At 37.8% G+C, this 21,185-nt stretch overlaps 1 protein-coding gene across 1 annotated transcript in view; it reads left to right on the top strand.

Annotated features, from left to right (window-relative positions):
• The window catches only part of HTRA1 (HtrA serine peptidase 1), a 373,177-nt gene that overhangs the window by 334,842 nt on the left and 17,150 nt on the right, over positions 1–21,185 (top strand). The window contains exons 6-8 of the mRNA XM_044056037.1: positions 14,871–14,985; positions 15,111–15,168; positions 16,982–17,077. Of these exons, the coding sequence (XP_043911972.1) occupies positions 14,871–14,985; positions 15,111–15,168; positions 16,982–17,077 (269 nt within the window). The remainder of the gene's footprint in view (positions 1–14,870; positions 14,986–15,110; positions 15,169–16,981; positions 17,078–21,185) is intronic.

The following is a 21,185-nucleotide window of genomic DNA, read 5'->3' as shown; positions in this document are numbered from 1 at the left end:
GAAAATGTCAAGCGAATATGCAGGACAGATGATTTAGAAAATAAATAAATCTTTGTTATAGGTTTAGGAATTTTCAAACATCATAGCAAGCACTATAGCTGTGGTGGAAAACACACTGTATGCCATACAGATCTTGGAAAGATTTTAGACTGTAGCTTATATGGATCTGTTAACTCAGCAAAATTGTTTAGACAGAATAAATAAAAGCAATTGAAAATGAAGAATGGTCAAGAAAAAGACGGCTTTGTAAATCACCAAGTGAACGGATCAGACAGGGAAGATAAGCCTAAATCAGCCGTAAGACATAATACAAGTCAATGAAGAAAGCAGAGAAGATAGGGAGGAGTCAGGGAAAATGTTAATATAAGCGAGATTATCTCACTCATTTTAGTTACAAACTGTGGAGGGTAAAATGAGAGGCATGCACATTATGTAGATTAAATGAATTATCCATAACCCTACCATTGTGTTGTGCAGTAGCAGTACCGAAGCTGAAATGGATTATCTTTTTAAAATAATACGACAGGATCATAGGAGATTACTAGGCTATTGACCCAGAGGTCATTTTAAGCCTAACTGTTTCAACCCAATGCAATAATCATAGAAGTGCTAGTCAATATCCAAGATTGCATTTAGTGATGACTGCCCATGTCCAGGAGGGTTTTGTGTAATTTGTACTCCATTTTTGTTCCATTCCACTGGGTTGATATGAGTAGCAGGTACTGTTTTTATGATTCACTGCTCCAAACAAATCATTGAAAGGGCCAGTGCATTCGCAGTACGTGCCATAAATGCAGTTTGGTGGTCTGAATATGCAGCTAATGCAAACTAAATCATTGTCGGCTTTACTGAACTACTGTTGCACAGAATGGAAATTACAAGAGAGGAAGGTCTGTTCAAATGATAAAATCCTTTTACCTGACAGAGGTATAAGAATAACTACATATTACCATTTCTTTACATTTTAAATGATTAAATTTTATGGATGTTTTTTATAGCCTCACTGATTTTGAATTCTGTGAGGCTTCCAAACTCTTAATTGGGAAACAAGACAATCTCTTAAATGGAATGCATTGCACTTTTATGGGAGTTAGAACCAGTCCCTGATATAAAATAAGCTGGTATCAGAATCCAGCAATTTAAGTTCTACAGACTGTGCTTGTGTATATGAGAACCATTACTGCAATCCTCGGAACAGAGAAAAAGTAAATGCAATTGCAGGAAATATATAAATTGTCTTTTGGCTTTTCCCGGTTAGGGGTCGCCACAGTGGAATTCTGGTCCACTAATGATTGGCAGTGAATTTTTACAGTGTCGAGTTGCTAGCCCAGTGCCCAACCTTCAAGGAAGGCCCACACACGCACGCATGCACCTACCTGCATGTCTTTGAATTCATTCACCTGTGGGGAGGATATAGAGACTCCACACAGAATGAGGTCCAGCCAAGAATCGAATCAGGGAACCTCTTGCTGTGAGATGGCAATGCTAACCGCTGCATCACCAAGGCCTCTTGCAGGAAATATGTACTAACTCTGGAATAGTTGTACATAGTGCAGACTCCTGCAAAAGTTTTTATTATGTGTAACATCAAACTTCTCACCTCACTGTTACAATGCATGGATCACACTTACTTTTCAGTGTGTGTGGGTCTCAAACTGTTAAGTCTTGAAATTCTGATAGGGAACCATACCCTACAGTGGGTAACCCTTTATTTGATAATCAAGCAGTATTTCGGCACTTTATAGGTTCACAGGTTAATACAAGGCTCTTGATCCAGACGACCATTAGTAGCCTAGCCACAATATCCTAAATCATAACTGCCCATTGACATGGCTGATTTATATCTGGTTTCATCCCTTTTCAGTGAGTGTTTGAGGGGTCAGACATGGGTTGTATTTATGATTGCCCATCCATTTTCCCAGGTTATCTTTAAAGATGAAGTCTATTCCACAGATGAGATATTCTTTGGTATATATATATATATATATATATATATATATATATATATATATATATATATATATATATAATCTATTTCCTCAGTAGTTTCTATCTGTGTTTCAGTGACTATTAAGATCCCTTAAACAGGTATTTAGCATGTTATTGGCTTTGTGGATATGCAGGAGGTTTCAGACTGGGTCCTTAAAAGCTGTGTAGACTAGATAGAGGTCACCTCTCAAGAGTCTCTAGGAAGCAAAAGAGAGAGATGATTTAAGGTGGTCTTGGTAGTTCAAGGTAGACATGCCCTTGCTTATCTTAGTGAGGAAATGTGGTGGTCTCTCAAGCTGGGTCATTCACTTAGATAAGTACAAGCAAAAGGGGCCATTTTACTCAATAATGTGCCTTAAATATCCTTTTATGCAGGCAACTTAATGGAACTGATAGCGTTAGCAAATATAATTGTGGGCAATTAGCAACATACAGAACAAAGTTCTCTCCCAATTGTCTTTATGGAAATTAGTATGCAACATTTACAGTATTTGTATTTTCTGGTATGTGTGTCTTTATATGGCTAATGAAAAAATGCAGAAGCTTTTATACACTCATTTATATGTAACACCTGGTTCTCAATTTTTATGAAATATGTGTATTCTGTAGATAATGAAAATATGACAAAACTACATAGTAAACTTAAGAAAATTCAGAATTGGGAGTGCTTTTAATAATGAAGGTATACACATCTAAATCACTTCAGTACAGAAGAACTAATTTCCCTTTCAAAGAACAGATTTGATTCTGACAGCATATGCTTGAGACATAGTTCTGATTTAGTACAAAACAGTAACAGTTGCATGATACGGAGTAAGATAATGGTGGCACTATAAAACTTAAACATCTTTTATTAAGCACACCTTATATATGTAACTGTGTCAATGATTTGCACATAAAAATTAAAAATATTTGAACATATATAAAATGTACATCACATTGCAACAGAGTTCTACTCAGTATTACAGGTTCATGGGTAAGTACTAGGCTAGCTGCCATTGCAGGTTATTTTAAGCCTATCCAGTTTTCCTTTTAGTGCTTGAATTAACCTATCCCATTTGGTGTTCAATATAGCAATAACCCATGCCCGGGTGTGGGTAATGCTGGATTTACCCACGGTTGGTGTGGTTTGGTCATGAGGGCAAAGCTCGAATGGCCAAACAAAGCCAACCGTGGATAAATCCAGCATTACCCACACCCAGAAGTGGGTTATAGCTATTATACAATGACATTATTTAAGAAAAAAAATAATTACTTTTCTTAAATAATGGCATTGTATAATGCCTCCTTGCTGCCCTTCTGCAGCTGTCTGGTATTCTGCGGCAGTTCTGATGTACTGCGCATGTGTATGCCTACGCAGTACATCAGAGCTGTGGGCAAAAGCAACAGAGAAAGCAAGATCTCCGTTGCTTTTTACAAACTGTTTCGCTATGTTAAATGGGTTTAACATAGCAAGACAGCTTTAAAAAAAGCAATGGAGAAAGCAAGATCTCCGTTGCTTTTTACAAACTGTCTCGCTATGTTAAACGAGTTTAACATAGCGAGACAGTGTGAAGCAACGGAGATCTTGCGTTCCCCATTGCTGTAAAAAAAGAGTTATAGTAATGGAAAAAGTCCGGGCGACCGGACCTTTTTCCATTACTATAACTCTGATTTACAATGTGCACACTGACCAATCAGCGTGCACGTTTTTGAATATTAATAGGGGGGGTCATTGTATAATTGGCTTTACTCATCTCATGGACAATAATTATATATCTTACCCCTAGTGAGAATACATCATAACACAGATAATTTGAGAGGACCCATGTATGGGATAAAGCATTTAGGAAATGCCTCTGTCCATTAGTAGTACAGGGGTAGGACTGGGAAAAAACTTCTGTTTCTCATCTATAGATCCAATTTGTGGTTGAATATGGACAGGGATGAGCTTCATTTTATGTGAATAGGTGAGGAAATGTTCCAGAGCAGTGGTATCATGTGCAAGATAAACCTGTCCCTCCAAAATGTTCTGTTGATTTTGCAGAAGAGGTTTACATATCTACTGTGAGTATTTCTGATGCCATTTGACTTGCTGATGTGCAGTAAATCCATTAGTATTGAACTGGAGGATGCCTTGTATGCTAGACACAGGTCAACTCTTAGCAGTCTATAGCATATTGAATATAGTGACAGGACTTTGATAGCATATTGAATATAGTGATAGGACTTTGATAGCATATTGAATATAGTGACAGGACTTTGATACTGACCATGTAGGACATAGTGTTTAGGGTTTGTGACATTTTATTAAGGTATCTCTGTAGACAGTCCAGTTGTTTCATGTGTCAGGACAGGTACATGCCAAAGGGGGCATTATACTCAATGACTGGCATAATGAACGCTGAGTAAAGGGGGACAATGACATCCCAAATCTGGACACAATCCCTTTATTTATAAGCTGTGCAATATTGAAGGACTTTCTTATGAAAATGGACACATGTTGGTTGAAAGTTTGATAACTGTCCGCATAGGTTCCCAAATTCCCAAATGACTGGGCCAACTCTTTTTGCTGTATTGTCAGTGTGGTAGTACTTCAGCACAGATAACTTCCCAAAGAATACAATAATACTCTTTTTGGCATTTATTTTCAGTCCATGATTTGGGTACCAGTTATTTATTTGGGACAAACCTTCCTGCAGGATAACTACATTATCTGGGGACTTAGTCATCTGCAAACTTAGTCAGCCAGCATCCTTTGGTATTGGCTTTTACTTCAGAGAAGTAGATGCTAAACAAGAGAGGTCCTAGCACAGAACCCTGTATTAAACATCATTATTTGATAAAATACAGAAAGAGCAGTTGCACTGAAGAATTACATGTGGGATTTCATTGTGCATGGTGGTAAAATAGTATAAAAACAAACAGAATGAAAATGGCAAAAAAGGAATATGATGGAAGGACAGCAGACAGATGTTTGAAAAGAAGAGAATACCGAGCAGGGAAATATACTCTCTCAAGTGACTGGACAAAGGAAAAATGAAAAGTAATAGGACCGATAGATATATTATAAGTTCAGACTGACGGATTGTCTCCAGCCATGTTCTGGTGGTTTTTAATGTTTTATTTATTTATTTTTATTTTATTTTATTTAACATTTGTTGACCGGGAAAGTCTGACTAGGTTCCACAGATCCTGTTTCCAGCGGAGGCCCGGGGAGAAACGCTCCAGAAGCATGTCTTTAGAATGTGGGAGGAAACCGGAGTACCCGGAGGAAACCCACGCGAATGCAGGGAGAACATGCAAACTCCACACAGAAGGCACCCCAGCCGAGAATCGAACTGGAGAACCTCTTGCTGTGAGGCGACAGCAATAACCGCTGCACCACTGCGCCGCCCATGTTTTGCAAGAAAGAAGAGGACAAAGGGAAGGAAAGGTGGAGGAAGACTGAAAGCACATAGCTGGCAAAGGAGTAGAAAAAATAACAGTACTAGAGTATAATGAAAGAGGGAAGCAAGAAATAAAACTGGTATATGGGATGGTGTTATGGTGGCATGAGGGCTTATGGGTAAGGCTGGTTTAGAGATTTAGGCACTAATGAAGAGAATGCATCTATAAAAACAAAGGAGATGCAGATGGGTATGGGTGTAGAGAAAGGGAGGAAGATATTTAGGATTAGAAAATCTATGCATTGTATACAATAAACCAGGTCTCAACTTCGGATGCTTGATCAAGAGTGCCCTTCAGCTTGAAAAACGTAACCACAGGACATTCTGTTAAGTCAGATAAAAAGGGCCAAGGTCTGGGGTTTGCCTTGCATTTTGATCTGATCCCAACCCCCTACTTTTAAGACAAGATCCCCCACAGACAGGAAGCTGGTGGCCTGGGTACCAGCAGTAGTAAGTGGGTGACTGGCACAAGGAAATGCGAGATTGACCACCAGCGTATATTGTACTTGAAATGGGGTGAAGGTAAAACCAGACCCTCGAGATTAACTCAAACAACTGTCGTAGAGGCAATCATTGTTTAGACTTTATGTTTTTCAAATAGATCCTCACCAATAGGTTTTGCAATGTTTTACGTGCAAATCAAACCAACTACAGTGGTGGTAAGCAGAAAAGATCTGTTGAACCAGTTTATGCAGTGCTGGCTTACATGTGATGACACTCCACCACTACAGTTTTTTGATGGCAAATTGTATTTTTCATGTTTGATTCTCTGAGTGTTATAGGTTTCCTTTGTAATGCCTTAGCACCAATAATCTGAAGAAGCTTCAGTTCAGGAGTGAAAATCTTCACTTTAATACCAAATGAATCTTTCAATTAGTTAACTCTGTCCGCATAAAATTGGACACTCCTATTTTACTATTTTTGTTCACACCACTTTAATTTCAGATAGATTCATCATGCAGATAGATGACACTAGACACCCCCCAAAAAAGGGGGCACCCTTAATTCACTGTTAATGTTGACTCTAGCACACTTGCTGTTCCCATGAACCTGCAAAAATAAATGGGTTTTCGATGGCTAAAAATGACACTAGACACCCCCCAAAAAAGGGGGCACCCTTAATTCACTGTTAATGTTGACTAGCACACTTGCTGTTCCCATGAACCTGCAAAAATAAATGGGTTTTCGATGGCTAAAAATGTTGTTAAAAAAGACTTTTAAAACTGGCAACTTTTTTGTACTAGAGTATAATGAAAGAGGGAAGCAAGAAATAAAACTGGTATATGGGATGGTGTTATGGTGGCATGAGGGCTTATGGGTAAGGCTGGTTTAGAGATTTAGGCACTAATGAAGAGAATGCATCTATAAAAACAAAGGAGATGCAGATGGGTATGGGTGTAGAGAAAGGGAGGAAGATATTTGGGATTAGAAAATCTATGCATTGTATACAATAAACCAGGTCTCAACTTCGGATGCTTGATCAAGAGTGCCCTTCAGCTTGAAAAACGTAACCACAGGACATTCTGTTAAGTCAGATAAAAAGGGCCAAGGTCTGGGGTTTGCCTTGCATTTTGATCTGATCCCAACCCCCTACTTTTAAGACAAGATCCCCCACAGACAGGAAGCTGGTGGCCTGGGTACCAGCAGTAGTAAGTGGGTGACTGGCACAAGGAAATGCGAGATTGACCACCAGCGTATATTGTACTTGAAATGGGGTGAAGGTAAAACCAGACCCTCGAGATTAACTCAAACAACTGTCGTAGAGGCAATCATTGTTTAGACTTTATGTTTTTCAAATAGATCCTCACCAATAGGTTTTGCAATGTTTTACGTGCAAATCAAACCAACTACAGTGGTGGTAAGCAGAAAAGATCTGTTGAACCAGTTTATGCAGTGCTGGCTTACATGTGATGACACTCCACCACTACAGTTTTTTGATGGCAAATTGTATTTTTCATGTTTGATTCTCTGAGTGTTATAGGTTTCCTTTGTAATGCCTTAGCACCAATAATCTGAAGAAGCTTCAGTTCAGGAGTGAAAATCTTCACTTTAATACCAAATGAATCTTTCAATTAGTTAACTCTGTCCGCATAAAATTGGACACTCCTATTTTACTATTTTTGTTCACACCACTTTAATTTCAGATAGATTCATCATGCAGATAGATGACACTAGACACCCCCCAAAAAAGGGGGCACCCTTAATTCACTGTTAATGTTGACTCTAGCACACTTGCTGTTCCCATGAACCTGCAAAAATAAATGGGTTTTCGATGGCTAAAAATGTTGTTAAAAAAGACTTTTAAAACTGGCAACTTTTTTGTTTTATAAAATAACATTGTGAAAGAATCTTTTTACCTAACAAGGAGATGGCGGTAAATAATATTCTAAGCAGTCTGTGACTCCCGCCATATCAGCTAGCATGACTATTAGCCATTCCATAACTGTGATTCTAATTAGGGGCCTTGTCCTCCTTTCCACTCTTCTGGTCTGCATATTATCCAATCCATGACTCTAATTCTAATTAGAAACCTGACCTGCACTCCAACCAGCAATCCCAACTATAAGTCAATAAGGAACCAAAGCCTTATCTACATTCACAAGGGCTGTTTTCCATCACACTCCATTGTTTAGGGTTATTTAAATAACTAGAAGTGTAATGGTTTTTCAGGAATAAGCACTGTATCTGATGAAGTTGGATAGACAACAGCACTCATCACTTTGAATAAACCGGATAACTTAAAGCTCAAAGAAGGATTGGTTGGTTAGTTGTCTGTCTGAAAAATACTTATAGGTACTCAGCCAGTGGATTACTCCAAACAAAATGGCTTTTCTTTTTGTTTTTACTTGTTGGTCCTGGGGAGAAGCAGCCACTTCACTGGGCTTGGAGAGCCTATACGGGGTCCTACTCCTACTACTAGAAATTTAAAAGTGACTAAAGAAAGGATAGATACACATTGTTGTACAAGTGAAAGGAGAAAAAACTTCTTGATGGGAAGGAACAACATGATTAGAATGGTGATCACAACATTGTTTATATAGAAAAATGGTGAGCCATATATCAGAATTGTAATAGGACATAAATGCAGAGAAAATACAAAAGGTATGACAAAGTATGTGTGGAAGGGGGATCAGCCTAGGAGGTGGAAATGACAGCAAAGTAATTCAGGGGAAGACAAAGGGAGGAGAATGGGAATGTCTAGATTAGAGGGTATATGTTTGTTTGTTTGTGTCTTTCGTCTTTTCCCGGTTAGGGGTCGCCACAATGGAACTGCGGTCCGCTAATGATTGGCAGTTGATTTTTACGTACCGGCTTGCCAGGCCTGATGCACAACCTTCAACGAAGGTACGCCCATTCACGCATGTCTCCACGCAGAAGACGCTCTAGCTGAGAATCGAACTGGACAGCATCTTACTGTGAGGCGACAATGCTACTGCAGCACCACCACCGTGGTTTTTAGTCCATAATATCCAGCAATGGGAGTGAGTATGAAAGATGTACCAGTCCATAATATTCAGCAATGGGGGGAAGTATGAAAGACAAAAGATGGAGATTAGAGTGTATATGTACCAGTCCATAATATCCAGCAATGGGGGGGGGGGAGTATGAAAGACAAAAGATGGAGATTAGAGTGTATATGTACCAGTCCATAATATCCAGCAATGGGGGGTGAGTATGAAAGACAAAAGATGGAGATTAGAGTGTATATGTACCAGATCATAATATCCAGCAAAGGGGGGGTGATTATGAAAGACAAAAGATGGAGATTAGAGTGTATATGTACCAGTCCATAATATCCAGCAATGGGGGGTGAGTGTGAAAGACAAAAGATGGGGGCTGGAGTTTGTTAACAATCTGGCACTAAGCAGGTGGGATGGGACAGGACAGAAAGCATGATGTGTAATACAGGATGGAGGTACATAATGGAAAAGGATATGATGAAAATGTGATCATGACAACAGGGATTCAACAGTCACGTGGTTGAAAAGAAGAGCTATGGAATAAAGATAACTTACTGGCAGAGTCAAAACTATGTCAAGGTGAAGGGGGCAGCTACCCTGAGTGCATGTCAGAGGTCACTGCAATGGAATGGGAGTGTAATACTAGTAGTGGTTTGTGAAACTACAAGGATATCATGGATTCATCAATGAATGCTGACACTGCATTTACAGTCACAGCTGAAGTGCTAAAGCACTTATTGTGTAAGATGACTGTGGGTTAACAGTTTCAAGTGGCTTATGGCATTGTTACAGGCTTTAGCAAGCAGGTTGTTGCAATTACAGGAGCAGAGAACTTTGTTTTGGCCTTTAGCTTTGAGAACGCCATTTTTTCCCTTCAATTTTGATTTGAAGGACGCACCATTAGAGGGATCTCCACAGTGCCCCAGATGACCTAGCTATACTTCTGCGTGCTGGTAAGAGGAATGACAGAAGCAACAAGAAACAGGAAGAGAAGGGAACCACAGAAGTGGTGCACATAGCAAAAGAAGCAGGCATGGGAGACCTAGAGATGACAGATTCTTAAAATATCAAGACAGAGGGGATGATAGGGAAGGTTGGAAGTTTGCTCAGATTAGGAAGGTGTTGCAATGGAGGAGAGACAAAAGGAAAAGGGAACTGGAGTAAGAAAGGAAACAACAGTGATACCACGTAAGAAATTGAGAAGACTTAAAGCAAGAATAACAATAAATCTGATGGAACAGATACTTAAGCAATGTGAGATGTTAGAACAAAAAGAGAAGAAGATGATGGGATAAAATTAGGGTCAGGAAAGCTAAAGGAAATCTGGACCATTTGGCTCAGTTTAGGTAGATTCAGTAAAATTATGGCCACCATATAATATTCTTTTGTGGTAGGATTCTGAATGCAGGAACAATGCAGAAAGACAAAGGGGAAGAATCTAAATGACGCATGTTGTGTAGTAAGTAGGAGGTGGTAGGGCATGCATAATATCTGCTTGTTTATGGGAAAGGTTAACATGGAAAAGATTAAAGGAGGACTAGGATCCACTTTTCTAGAAACCAGCAGATGCCAGCTGTGAATTTTGCCTGTTGTAGAGACAAACTAAGGATGACTGGAATACAGGCTTAATATATGCCATAGTAAAGAGAGTCTTTTGAAGTTAAAGAGAGCAATTTCATGCTGTTAAGAAGGACAATAAAATAAATGACAAGTTTAGCGTCAAGAAATTGTGCATCAGCACTTAGATATGATCATTAATGTGTATGTGTGTGTTTTTTTTATTTATTTATAGATCAAGACTGAAGTGTCACAGGGATTTCTCCTTTTTTATGAGACACAGTGATCTTATAACTGGTATATATAGGTAGTCGGGATGTGAGAACACAGCCTCCCATATTGGGGGGGGGGGGCAAGCCAAGGAGCATGTTGTATGTAATTTTGGCAAACAAGAGCAAGTGCTGTTCGCCGAAATTATGTATGATGACAGTGAAGTTTGCTTCTTTCTCCACTGTTGTGCGGCCTTGGAGTTGGTATGTATAAGTACAGGTGTGGGGTTGTCCTCCCACATGGGGCAGTTCAAGGATGGCAAAAAAATGTTGAGTTGTCCTATGAAGGTGGTTTCGACGAACAGTTTCTTTTTTTTCCATTCACTGAAATTACCTTCGATCAGTCGACATGAAACCTCCAAGCCCCCTGCAGAATGTTTTTTTTTTTTTTTTACAATTGTTATTCTTTTCAAAGTGATTACACTTCAACATTTCTTTTGTAATCTCACTTATGATTGTTAACACAACAATCTTGCACTTAAGTCATGGAACCTAATTAAAACAATTAGATGGGAAGGATCAAAAAAAAAATAATGCAGAGGAGTACTTACAACGAGCAAAGGATAGAGGGAGGAAGAACAAGAAGAACTGGAAACAAGGGAGGATGGTTTAAAAGAACCAGTGATGCCTGTATAGAATAAAGCAAGTCATAGAATGAAATATAGATGTGCATGTACTATGGACACCAGAAGCCTTTCCCCTGTAAAACTAGTTTTGTTTGCCTTTTTCATGAAAGTTGACATTATACGTTGTTGACTTTATTTTCACGACTCTTCCCACTGATGTCATGGTAGGTTCAAGTACTTTCTATCAGTCATATATGTCTATGAACAGTTCCAAAAATGTAGGCAACAGTTTAGAAGTACATAACAATGTACACAGAAAATAAACCCTCTATCCTCGTGGATAAATTTGCAATTTGGATGGGTGATGGAGTGCTGTTACACTAAAAGCAAGGAAATGGAATTGGTTCATTTTGGAGCATCAGAGATGGATGAGTATATGCAGCAGATATGACAAAGTCCTTTATTGCAAGGTATAATGCTGTTCTCAGCTTGAGACTGACAGATTAATACTAGTGTTCATTGCAGCTCAAAATGATATTTATCATAATAGCAGTGAATAAAAAATAAATAAAAAAATGCTTATCCTGATGCATTTGTGAGCTCTCCAAAAGGCAGAATCAGCTAAGTAATGAAATCGAATAACAAATATTACACCAAATAAGAGATCCATCCATTTACAAATCACTGTTGAGTGTCTTGCCTTATTTTACAATAAATAATTACTTTCTTTAAACATTACCACCACAACAGATGACTTGAAAAAATAGATGTAGTACAAAGTTGATCTGGTAAACATTCCTAGCACTGAGTGAAACTAGATGCAAATTGAAAAACTGCACTTTTTATTAAAATGTTTAGTTAAATAGTGTATTTTCATTGTATATGCATCACACTCGCCAACGACATAATCATTTTAACTTATTCTTAACCAGGTATGCAAACTGGTAATCATGAGCCCATTTTAGCTCACACTACAAGGACAAGGGTAAATAAAATACATTCAGAAAGTTTAGATTAAACAATCAAACATTATGTTTTGGGGGGGTGGGAGAAGACTATAGTACCTGGAGAAAACCCGCATAGACATGGAGAGAAATGCATGCCCCATACAGGTAGTCATTGGAAGTCAAGTCAGGATTGAACTCTAGAGTCTTGAGCTATGAGGTAGATATCTTAACCATGCAGTCACCATGCTTTGATATTGATTTCTATTTATTTTTGTTTAATCTGCTAAACTCTCTACACAACTTCTTTACTTCTTCTACTTCTTTTAGGGGTGGATTGTGATGTTTATCTATTTATATGACTTATTCAGAGTAACATTTGGTAAATGGAGGATAAGAGAATCAAACTCAGGACTACAAGATGAAGCTCGCCAACTTTCAATTATTGTCGTAATCTCTGGGAATATATTTTGTCTCTGCCCAGTACTCTGACTTCTCTTTATATACAACAAACAAATTCCAAAAAACAAAGAAACAAACTAGGAAAGAAGCGGCAAGATGAAACAAGATTATCCAGACTGTAGGGTAAATGAAATACTTTGTATCCTTTGAAAGTTCAATCCTTTAATTCAAAAATACTTGAATACATGAGCGCTTTCGTCTTAAAATTAAAAACTTCATCAGATAGAATACATGAAACAACTTCCTCTGGGACGGTGGTAAAGAACTCATTCTGGGATTTCTAGATTACATTAACAATCCTGACATGGTTTATGAACGGCACAACTTTCCAAATGTTTGTGTCAGAGATCCACAGAAAGTCCAACTACTCCAACAGCTTTCTTCATTTTTCCAGCTCCCACCAGTTACCCCAAAAAGAACTGTGGTTAAAGGGCAGTTCTTTAGAGCTGCAAGGATGAAGATTTCTGGCATGAGTGCTGTGTGTTGAAAGACGCGTTCAGGACATGGGGGTACTCAGTAGACTTCATTGATAACTTAATGTACGAGGTCATCAACAAACAAGAGTTGAGGGACATTGTCCTGATTTTAAATAACAAGATGAACGTGTCAGACAATGATAACAATGATATTCATGACACCCAACCCATTAGTCACCCCTACTACCAAGCGCCTTTTAAACGTGCTTTTATCACCATTTCTTTTGATGGATGGCTTGTGACTAAAGATATTCTGGTGAAAATTGGCCAATTTTGAGTACTGACCTTGTGGTGAGAGAGAGAATGTGGGGATATATTCACAAATTGTCTATAAAAGGGGTAAGAATCTCCAGGCCTTGCTGGAAACAGGAATAAATATATCCAAAACAAATTCGAGCAACAAAAATGTTGGCATGAGTAAGTGCAGTCACTGCTTCCAATGCCATCATATGTTGATGGGCAAGAAGTGCACCATTGCTAATAATGTCATTGCAATTAAGGGGCATTGTGATTGCAATACACAACATGTGGTGTACTGTATACTTTGCTCTGTATATCCTAGTTTTTACATTGGCAAGACTGAGAGAAGATTCAGACACAGGGTCTATGAGCATTTATATGACATTCAAAAACAGAAGGACGTGAATGTACTCTTTAAACACGTCCACCAGAAGCCTGCACATCAGTTCAAATTTGTGATTTTGGAACAAGTAATATTAAATGATGGGGGGCTCATGGACACTCACCCTTGAAAAGGGCAAGCTATATTGGCAACTGCTGCTGAAGGCCGATTTGTGGCCGTGTTTAAAGGAGCAGTTAATCTATTTCATGCATGCTTAAGTTAAAAGCACTGCAATAATAATGTGTTTTCATCTTAACATTTAATGTTGAACAACACACATTATAAAACATAAACTACTACCCTACAGTTTTTGCTTATGTATTTATTTCTTAAATTAATTTTAGTTGTAAAACTTAGCATGTCTTTTAGTCTAATTGCAATGTCTATTTTAAGTCTTTTATGAATGAAAGGTTACTATCAAGGGATTGTGCCTTGTAAAGAGGCTTGATAGTCACATGATGGGGTTGCTCGGATTCTATTGGTCAAAGCAGTCCTTTAAAAGAAGTTGTTTCATGTATTTTATCTGATGAAGATTTTAATTTTAAGACAAAAGTGCTCATGTATTCAAGTACTTTTGAATTAAAGGATTTTGCTTCAGCGTGCTGCTTCTGTTCTCTTTATATACAGAGGAACATGGGTTAGTGTAGTACATAGATAACATTATCACCAGCAGAAAGTAGGATGTTTTATACCTAAAATAATAATATCCCAGAGGAATCTATTTGAAGTACTGTAAACCATTTAGGGCACACTATCTCTCTAATGACATAAACTGGACAGAACCTGCAGTAGAAGGTGTCTAAATAAAGGTTAACAAGGTTATTAGGAGTAAGGGGTGAAATCATGAATTAAATAAATGGTAAAAATAAAAGAAATCAAGTAGGGTAGCTTGTTTGGAAATGGGTTATCAGGAACAAGATAAAAGAAACATTTCTAAAACAGCGAGGGGATGACTCAGACACATTTGATAAACAGATGGACGAGGTTAGACTAACACTATAGCTTCATGGATAAAGTTCTGTGATTATGTATAGTTCTGCATTTGTTTACTCTTTCATTCTCTCTCCTATATCATATTTGTTTAATAATTCTTTAGGATGGAGAAGTAATTGGAATTAATACATTAAAGGTCACTGCAGGCATCTCATTTGCAATTCCTTCAGACAAAATTCGTGAATTTCTTGCTCAGTCACATGACAGACAAGCTAAGGGTAATGTTTGCTTTCATTTATTTTATTAGAATGGTTTCTGCATGGCATCAGTTACCTGCATTACTAAATGTATATTCATCGGATTCAGTTTCTTTGTTCACGATAAATTATATTTTTACTTACAGGAAAAACTGTCTCCAAAAAGAAATACATTGGAGTTCGAATGATATCGCTAACTCCTGAGTAAGTAGAAAATGCGTTAATATTCAGTATGCAACCCATACCTAAGTGCTCTTATTTTACTGTATATTTTGAAGTTAAGTTGGAAATATTTGCCCTTATTGATTATCACACCTTCAGCTTAATGTGCCACACTCTACTTGTTAACATTTTATGTAAAATGCTTAAGATTGAGGGATTTGAATATAGTTAATAAATAACTAATTAAATGAATGAATTAATAATGAAGAAAGAAAGTTTATTTAGGTAATATTATGTATTTTTGTGTTTAAGGAAATTGTTTAAAGAGGCTGCCATCTTGTTTGTGCTAGACTATTATACTGAGATTTACATTTATTAATTTGCTAGAAGTTTGCCTGGATAAACATAACATTTATTTCCACACACGCATGCATACGTGTGCATGCATGCACACATACAAACACGTACTTGTTAAAAGTTGAAAGTGTATACTGCCAAAGAAAGCACTGATTAAGACACATGAATGTGCTCCTATTTTCACCTATGGTGATGAGCTCTAGGCAGCGACTGACTGAAAGAATGAGACCATGGATGAAAGCAGCAGAAATTAAGTTTCTTCTCAGGATAGCTGGGCTGACTGTCCATGATAGAGTGTAAAACGTATCAGTCTGAGAGGATTTCACAATGCAATCGCTGCTCTTTTGTATTAAGACTAGTCATTTAAGGTACTCTGTGTTCTTTATGAGTATGGGAGTCTCCCATGGGAGGTGTATTTGACATGGCCTAGTAGGAGGAGATTCTGAGGCAGACCCAGGACACATTGGAGAAATTATATTTCTTAGCTTGCCTGGGAAAAATTGAAGTCCCAAAGGATGAGTGGGAGACTATTGCAAGGACTATAGGGAAGCCTGGTTTTCCGTCCTTAGTCTGCTATAAATACACATCTCACCAGGACATGCAGTGCAGAAAATGAAGGAACAATTGGGTGGTTTTCTACATGTGCACCTTATACTTCACAGTATTTTCTGTTTTGACTTATTTAAATAAACAATTATTGCTCTTGCATTCATCAAAAATGGTGTGACTCTGACAGGAATTCTTTTGAAGCATGCATCACAGTGAAGGTAACCTGAAAGCAGAACTGTTTATGAGATAGTTTATGTAAATATCAGTGGTAACTGGCATAACTTGACTAGCATATCACGCACCAACTACAGTATAAAATATATACTGTACATGGCATATAGGTACATATTACATATATATAATTGTGTGTGTGTGTGTGTGTGTGTGTGTGTGTGTGTGTGTGTGTGAGAGTGTGAGTGCTTTATCATTGCCCGTGTGACATTATCAGTTGTAAGTTGCTTGCTTATATCTGTTATCACTGTCTCTCTTGTATTATCCTGTTAGTAGATGTTTCAACAGATAAAACTAAAATAGTTACTTGTTGCTGCAAAAGATGCAGCAAAAAAGGTATAATTTATCTAAAATAGTAAAACCATTTTATTTTAGAACTTTATTTAATATAGTTATATTTCAGTATTACTTTTTCTTAATAGCTTAATAAGTAATTGCTGAGCACCTTGCAAGCAGGTGGTGCTTACAGACTCTGCAGTACAGTGTAATAAAAAACAAAACAAAACAATAACATCTGTTTTCGTATTACCCTGCAGTACTGTTTCTTTATTCGTATAATACAAGAACTAGGGAAGGACTGTTGTCCTGATGGTAATAATTTGCTGAAAGTAGTCATTATCCAGCTTTAGCCTATTTGAAGACAATTTCCTCTGTTTGAGGTGAATAATTTTAGCAAATACTTTTTAATATCTTCCATCATTTTGTTCCTTCCACATAGGATTGCAAAGGAGCTGAAGGAACATCATGATGATTTCCCAGATGTCACATCTGGAGCCTATGTTATCGAAGTTCTCAAGAAAACACCAGCTGCAGCGTAAGTCTAATAAAACTTCCTTCTCTGACAATAGCAAACACATTTGGGTCCTGTTCTTTTTTAGTCTGTCCCGTGGTAATACTAACAGGCACCTACCAGAATATTTAATTTAACAGTAGGGCCACAGGAATAAAGCACAACAAAAAATAAAATATTTTCAGCTTTTAAGAAAATGTCTTTATAATGTCCAGTCAAGAGGTACATTACTTATTATGTTAGCTTTTTGCTGAATTTCTTTAAAAATATTGATTTACAACAGTGCTTTAGTCACCCTTGAGTCGTATTTGTCAATACTGCTTTATTTATTAATCACTAGATTACTTGGATTTAGTGACATCACAGGACACTACACATGTGTGTGGGGACAACAGTGGGTGAATGCTGAGACACTGAACTGACATTTGAAAATCAAAGGTAGCAAAAAGTAAAACCTTGGACTCATGTTCTGTGTTAACTTGTGTAGTATAGTGTAATGGAATATTCTGAACAATTAAAAAAAGCATGTGTTGTAACCGACTGTAATGTAAAGTATGTGATATCACAGTGTCTGGCATTTGGCTACATGCTCATAGGACCTAATGGAACTTAAGTGATATCACAATGCATATTTTATACTTTGTTTTGGAGAGTCACCTCTTTGCTTGTAAACAGAAGGTTGGGAATATGCACACCACAAATAAATACAACATGGAGACAAATCCCACTGTGAATAAAATTGCTTGTACTAAGACGTTAAAGAAAAAAAAATATTACTATTGTGTAACTTGTATCTTTGCTCCCACCCCATTTCCTGTCTGCACATCAGCCCTCTTATAGCTGAAAGAGACACAGATTTTCTATGGAAGTCAGGAGCAGGAGTGAACCATTATTTCTTGAATTACACTTACAAATATTACAAAATGAGCATTCCTGATAGTCTAGCACTGAGCAGAAAAGTGGATTAATGGGTTATGAGATCTTGTCACAGTCACTGAGACTAGAAGGTTTAGGTAACTGCAAGGTAAATTACTGTATACAGTTCTAAAGGATGCTGTATCCTGTACCTTAACAGTATCAAATTTAACAGTATATACTATAAAATATTAGTATAGGCAACAGGATCATAAGTACACACTTGTGTATGATTTTCTGTTACATTTTCAGTGTTGATACTTAATGAAGCTTTGTTTACAGGGTAGGTATACAACATTTTCAAATCTAGCACAAACTTGATTCCATTTCATGGTCTGTCATTTGGCATCACAGATGCATATATTTTATTTAAGTTTAGTCAGCAAGAGCCATCACATTTCCATGTTTATGTGACAAAATAATTATGTTAGAAATGTTAATAAATTCACATAAGACTTGGCGTATTGTACAATGTCAGTTAGACTAACTGAAAATGGGAGAGATTCACAATGGCTTTAATGCAGTATAGCAGTCATGTGGTAAAGCAAAAGAAGCACCATTCCAAAAGGCACATATGAGCAGCTTGTAACCATCAGAGAATTAAGCATGGCACGTTCAGAAGGGCAAATAATGCCTACCCTAAAGGCAGTCTACAAGACACTATCAGACTGCTAGTATTTGACATGGCCAGACAATAAACGTACTGTATTTAGTTGTAGTGACTGAGGCATTCTTCTGTGATAAGGTCCATTGATGGCTGCAGGGCATTGACTGTAAAATAGTGCAATATAGCATTACTGGAAAACAGTAGTGTTACATAGGTACACAAAAACTTGAGCAGTCATTTGAGACCTGGAGAAGGTGAAGCAAATCATGCTGGAGGTAAAGCTGAGGAGGCAAGCTGGTGGGCAGTAGAAATATTTATGTATACATTAGTAGAATCACTGAAAGTTGTACACGATTCCTTCAATAACTAATTCATGTGTAACTTGTTTTTTTTTTTTTTTGTGGGAGGTGGGTGTGTGGGGGTAACATTTCATGTACTTTTTACTTATATTTCTGCACTTCCTACTCTCTTCATGGGGAAATAAGCTATTGGAGTCCTCCTCTTGATCTTTGTGCAAGACTCGTTCATCGGAACCACATAAATGTCCTATTTTTCAATTAGAACTTTGTTCAGTCCTTACTCAGATGTGCTGAGCCTTTGTCAGAGATCAGCAGTTATTACTGTATTGTTGGCTTCATATAAATTGTGGTCTGTGTCCCTGCTCTACATAGGTCCGACTTTGCTGAAGATTTCTGCAAGGTTTGTAACTCCTGAATATGTCTTTGTAGAGATTATATCTCTCAACTCTCCATGTAGTGTGATGAAATCTGATAAAGGATGAGCAGGAGAGTTTTGCTGGGAGAAGGATGTGTGGTACAGCCTGCTCAATTTGCTAGCACATGCACCTTGCTCACTTTGCTACTATGTGTACCCTGCTCACTTTGCTACCACGTGCACCCTGCTCAGTTTGCTACCACGTGTACTCTGCTCAGTTTGCTACCATGTGTACCCTGCACACTTTGCTACTACGTATACCTTGCTCACTTTGCTACCATGTGTACCCTGCTCACTTTGCTACCACATGCACCCTGCTCAGTTTGCTACCATGTGCACCCCGCTCTGTTTGCTACCATGTGCACCCTGCTCAGTTTGTTACCACTGGTACTCTGCTCAGTTTGCTACCATGTGTACCCTGCACACTTTGCTACTACCTGTACCTTGCTTGCTTTGCTACCATGTGTACCCTGCTCACTTTGCTACTACGTGTACCCTGCTCACTTTGCTACTACGTGTACCTTGCTCACTTTGCTACCATATGCACCCTGCTCACTTTGCTACCATGTGCACCCTGCTCAGTTTGCTACCATGTGCACCCTGCTCAGTTTGTTACCATGTGTACTCTGCTCAGTTTGCTACCATGTGTACCCTGCACACTTTGCTACTATGTGTACCTTGCTCACTTTGCTACCATGTGTACCCTGCTCACTTTGCTACTATGTGTACCTTGCTCACTTTGCTACCACATGCATCCTGCTCAGTTTGCTACCACAATGCCAATCACTAGGACATACAGTTTATAAGGCAATGATGACGATGAACAAAACACAAAGTGGACAGCTTAGGGAAACACAAAATGGTACTTTTTTATGGAAAGCATGATGCATGAATTGACACATCTATTCTGAAGAAATAGTAGGTTTAAAAGTGTAACTGAATTTAGGAATCCATAAGGGAAGGTGCAAGGCAAGCCTTATAAGATGTAGGAAATAAAGAAGCAAGTTGTTAGTTAAGCAGGGTCAGCAGGTTAACAAACTGATAAGGAAATGAATAGTCTAGCTTGACCAAGTCTTCCCTCTCTGCCATTAGCATATTTATTCTATACATGTTTGTATAGTACTGTTTTCACATTACAGTTATGAGTATGCCCTACTTATTTTTAGATCTTTTAAAATTCTTCCTTGTTATTTTTAACATCTCTGCACATCATTTGGCCTGTGAAGAGCATGACCAGTATTGTACACAGACTCATCCATTATGCTTCATTTGGCTGCCGACCTTGGGTTAGAAGGGAGGCCTGGGCCAGCTGATGCCTTGCCAGATTCTTAGTGTGTGACCATAAGAGTGACTAATAACCAAACATCAGTCTTCTAGGTTCTGGGCTTCCTGTTTTCTCTCTAGACATTATACATTTCCCACAGTCTTTCTGGTGTATCTAGATCTTTAAATATATTTCAAATGTTTTTCAGAAGTGCGTCATTTTTTGTGCCTTGTTTAGAGCTGTATATATGTCCTGCTTCGGTTTACAGAAGGCCTGCTACTCATTTAAAACTATGTCTTATTTTGTCTTTTTCTGATAAAGATATACTTTCTGTTCCTCTGTTATGACTTCTCACATATTCCACTTTTCTGTATTCAACATCAGTTTGCTTACCAAAGTAATTACTTAGAAATTTGCATAGAATAATTTCAAATAAAATAAGCAAGCAGATTTAAGTTCTACTAAAGTAAACGATTTTTAATATGTCATTAAATATTTATATACATATTGAGGCTGTTATCAAGATTTTATTTGTATCTTAGTGTCAGTATGTAAAAATAATTTAAAACTTCAATTTACACCAGCAGTAATCATAATCAGATACGTTAGTGGAAAGTGAATTAGCTGTATTT

The sequence above is a fragment of the Protopterus annectens genome, chromosome 14.part0, assembly GCF_019279795.1.
Source record: "Protopterus annectens isolate FY-2018-M chromosome 14.part0, PAN1.0, whole genome shotgun sequence".
Classification (NCBI taxonomy): domain Eukaryota; kingdom Metazoa; phylum Chordata; order Ceratodontiformes; family Protopteridae; genus Protopterus; species Protopterus annectens.
The sequence above is the reverse complement of the archived record's forward strand: the minus strand, read 5'-3'. Positions and strand labels throughout refer to the sequence as shown.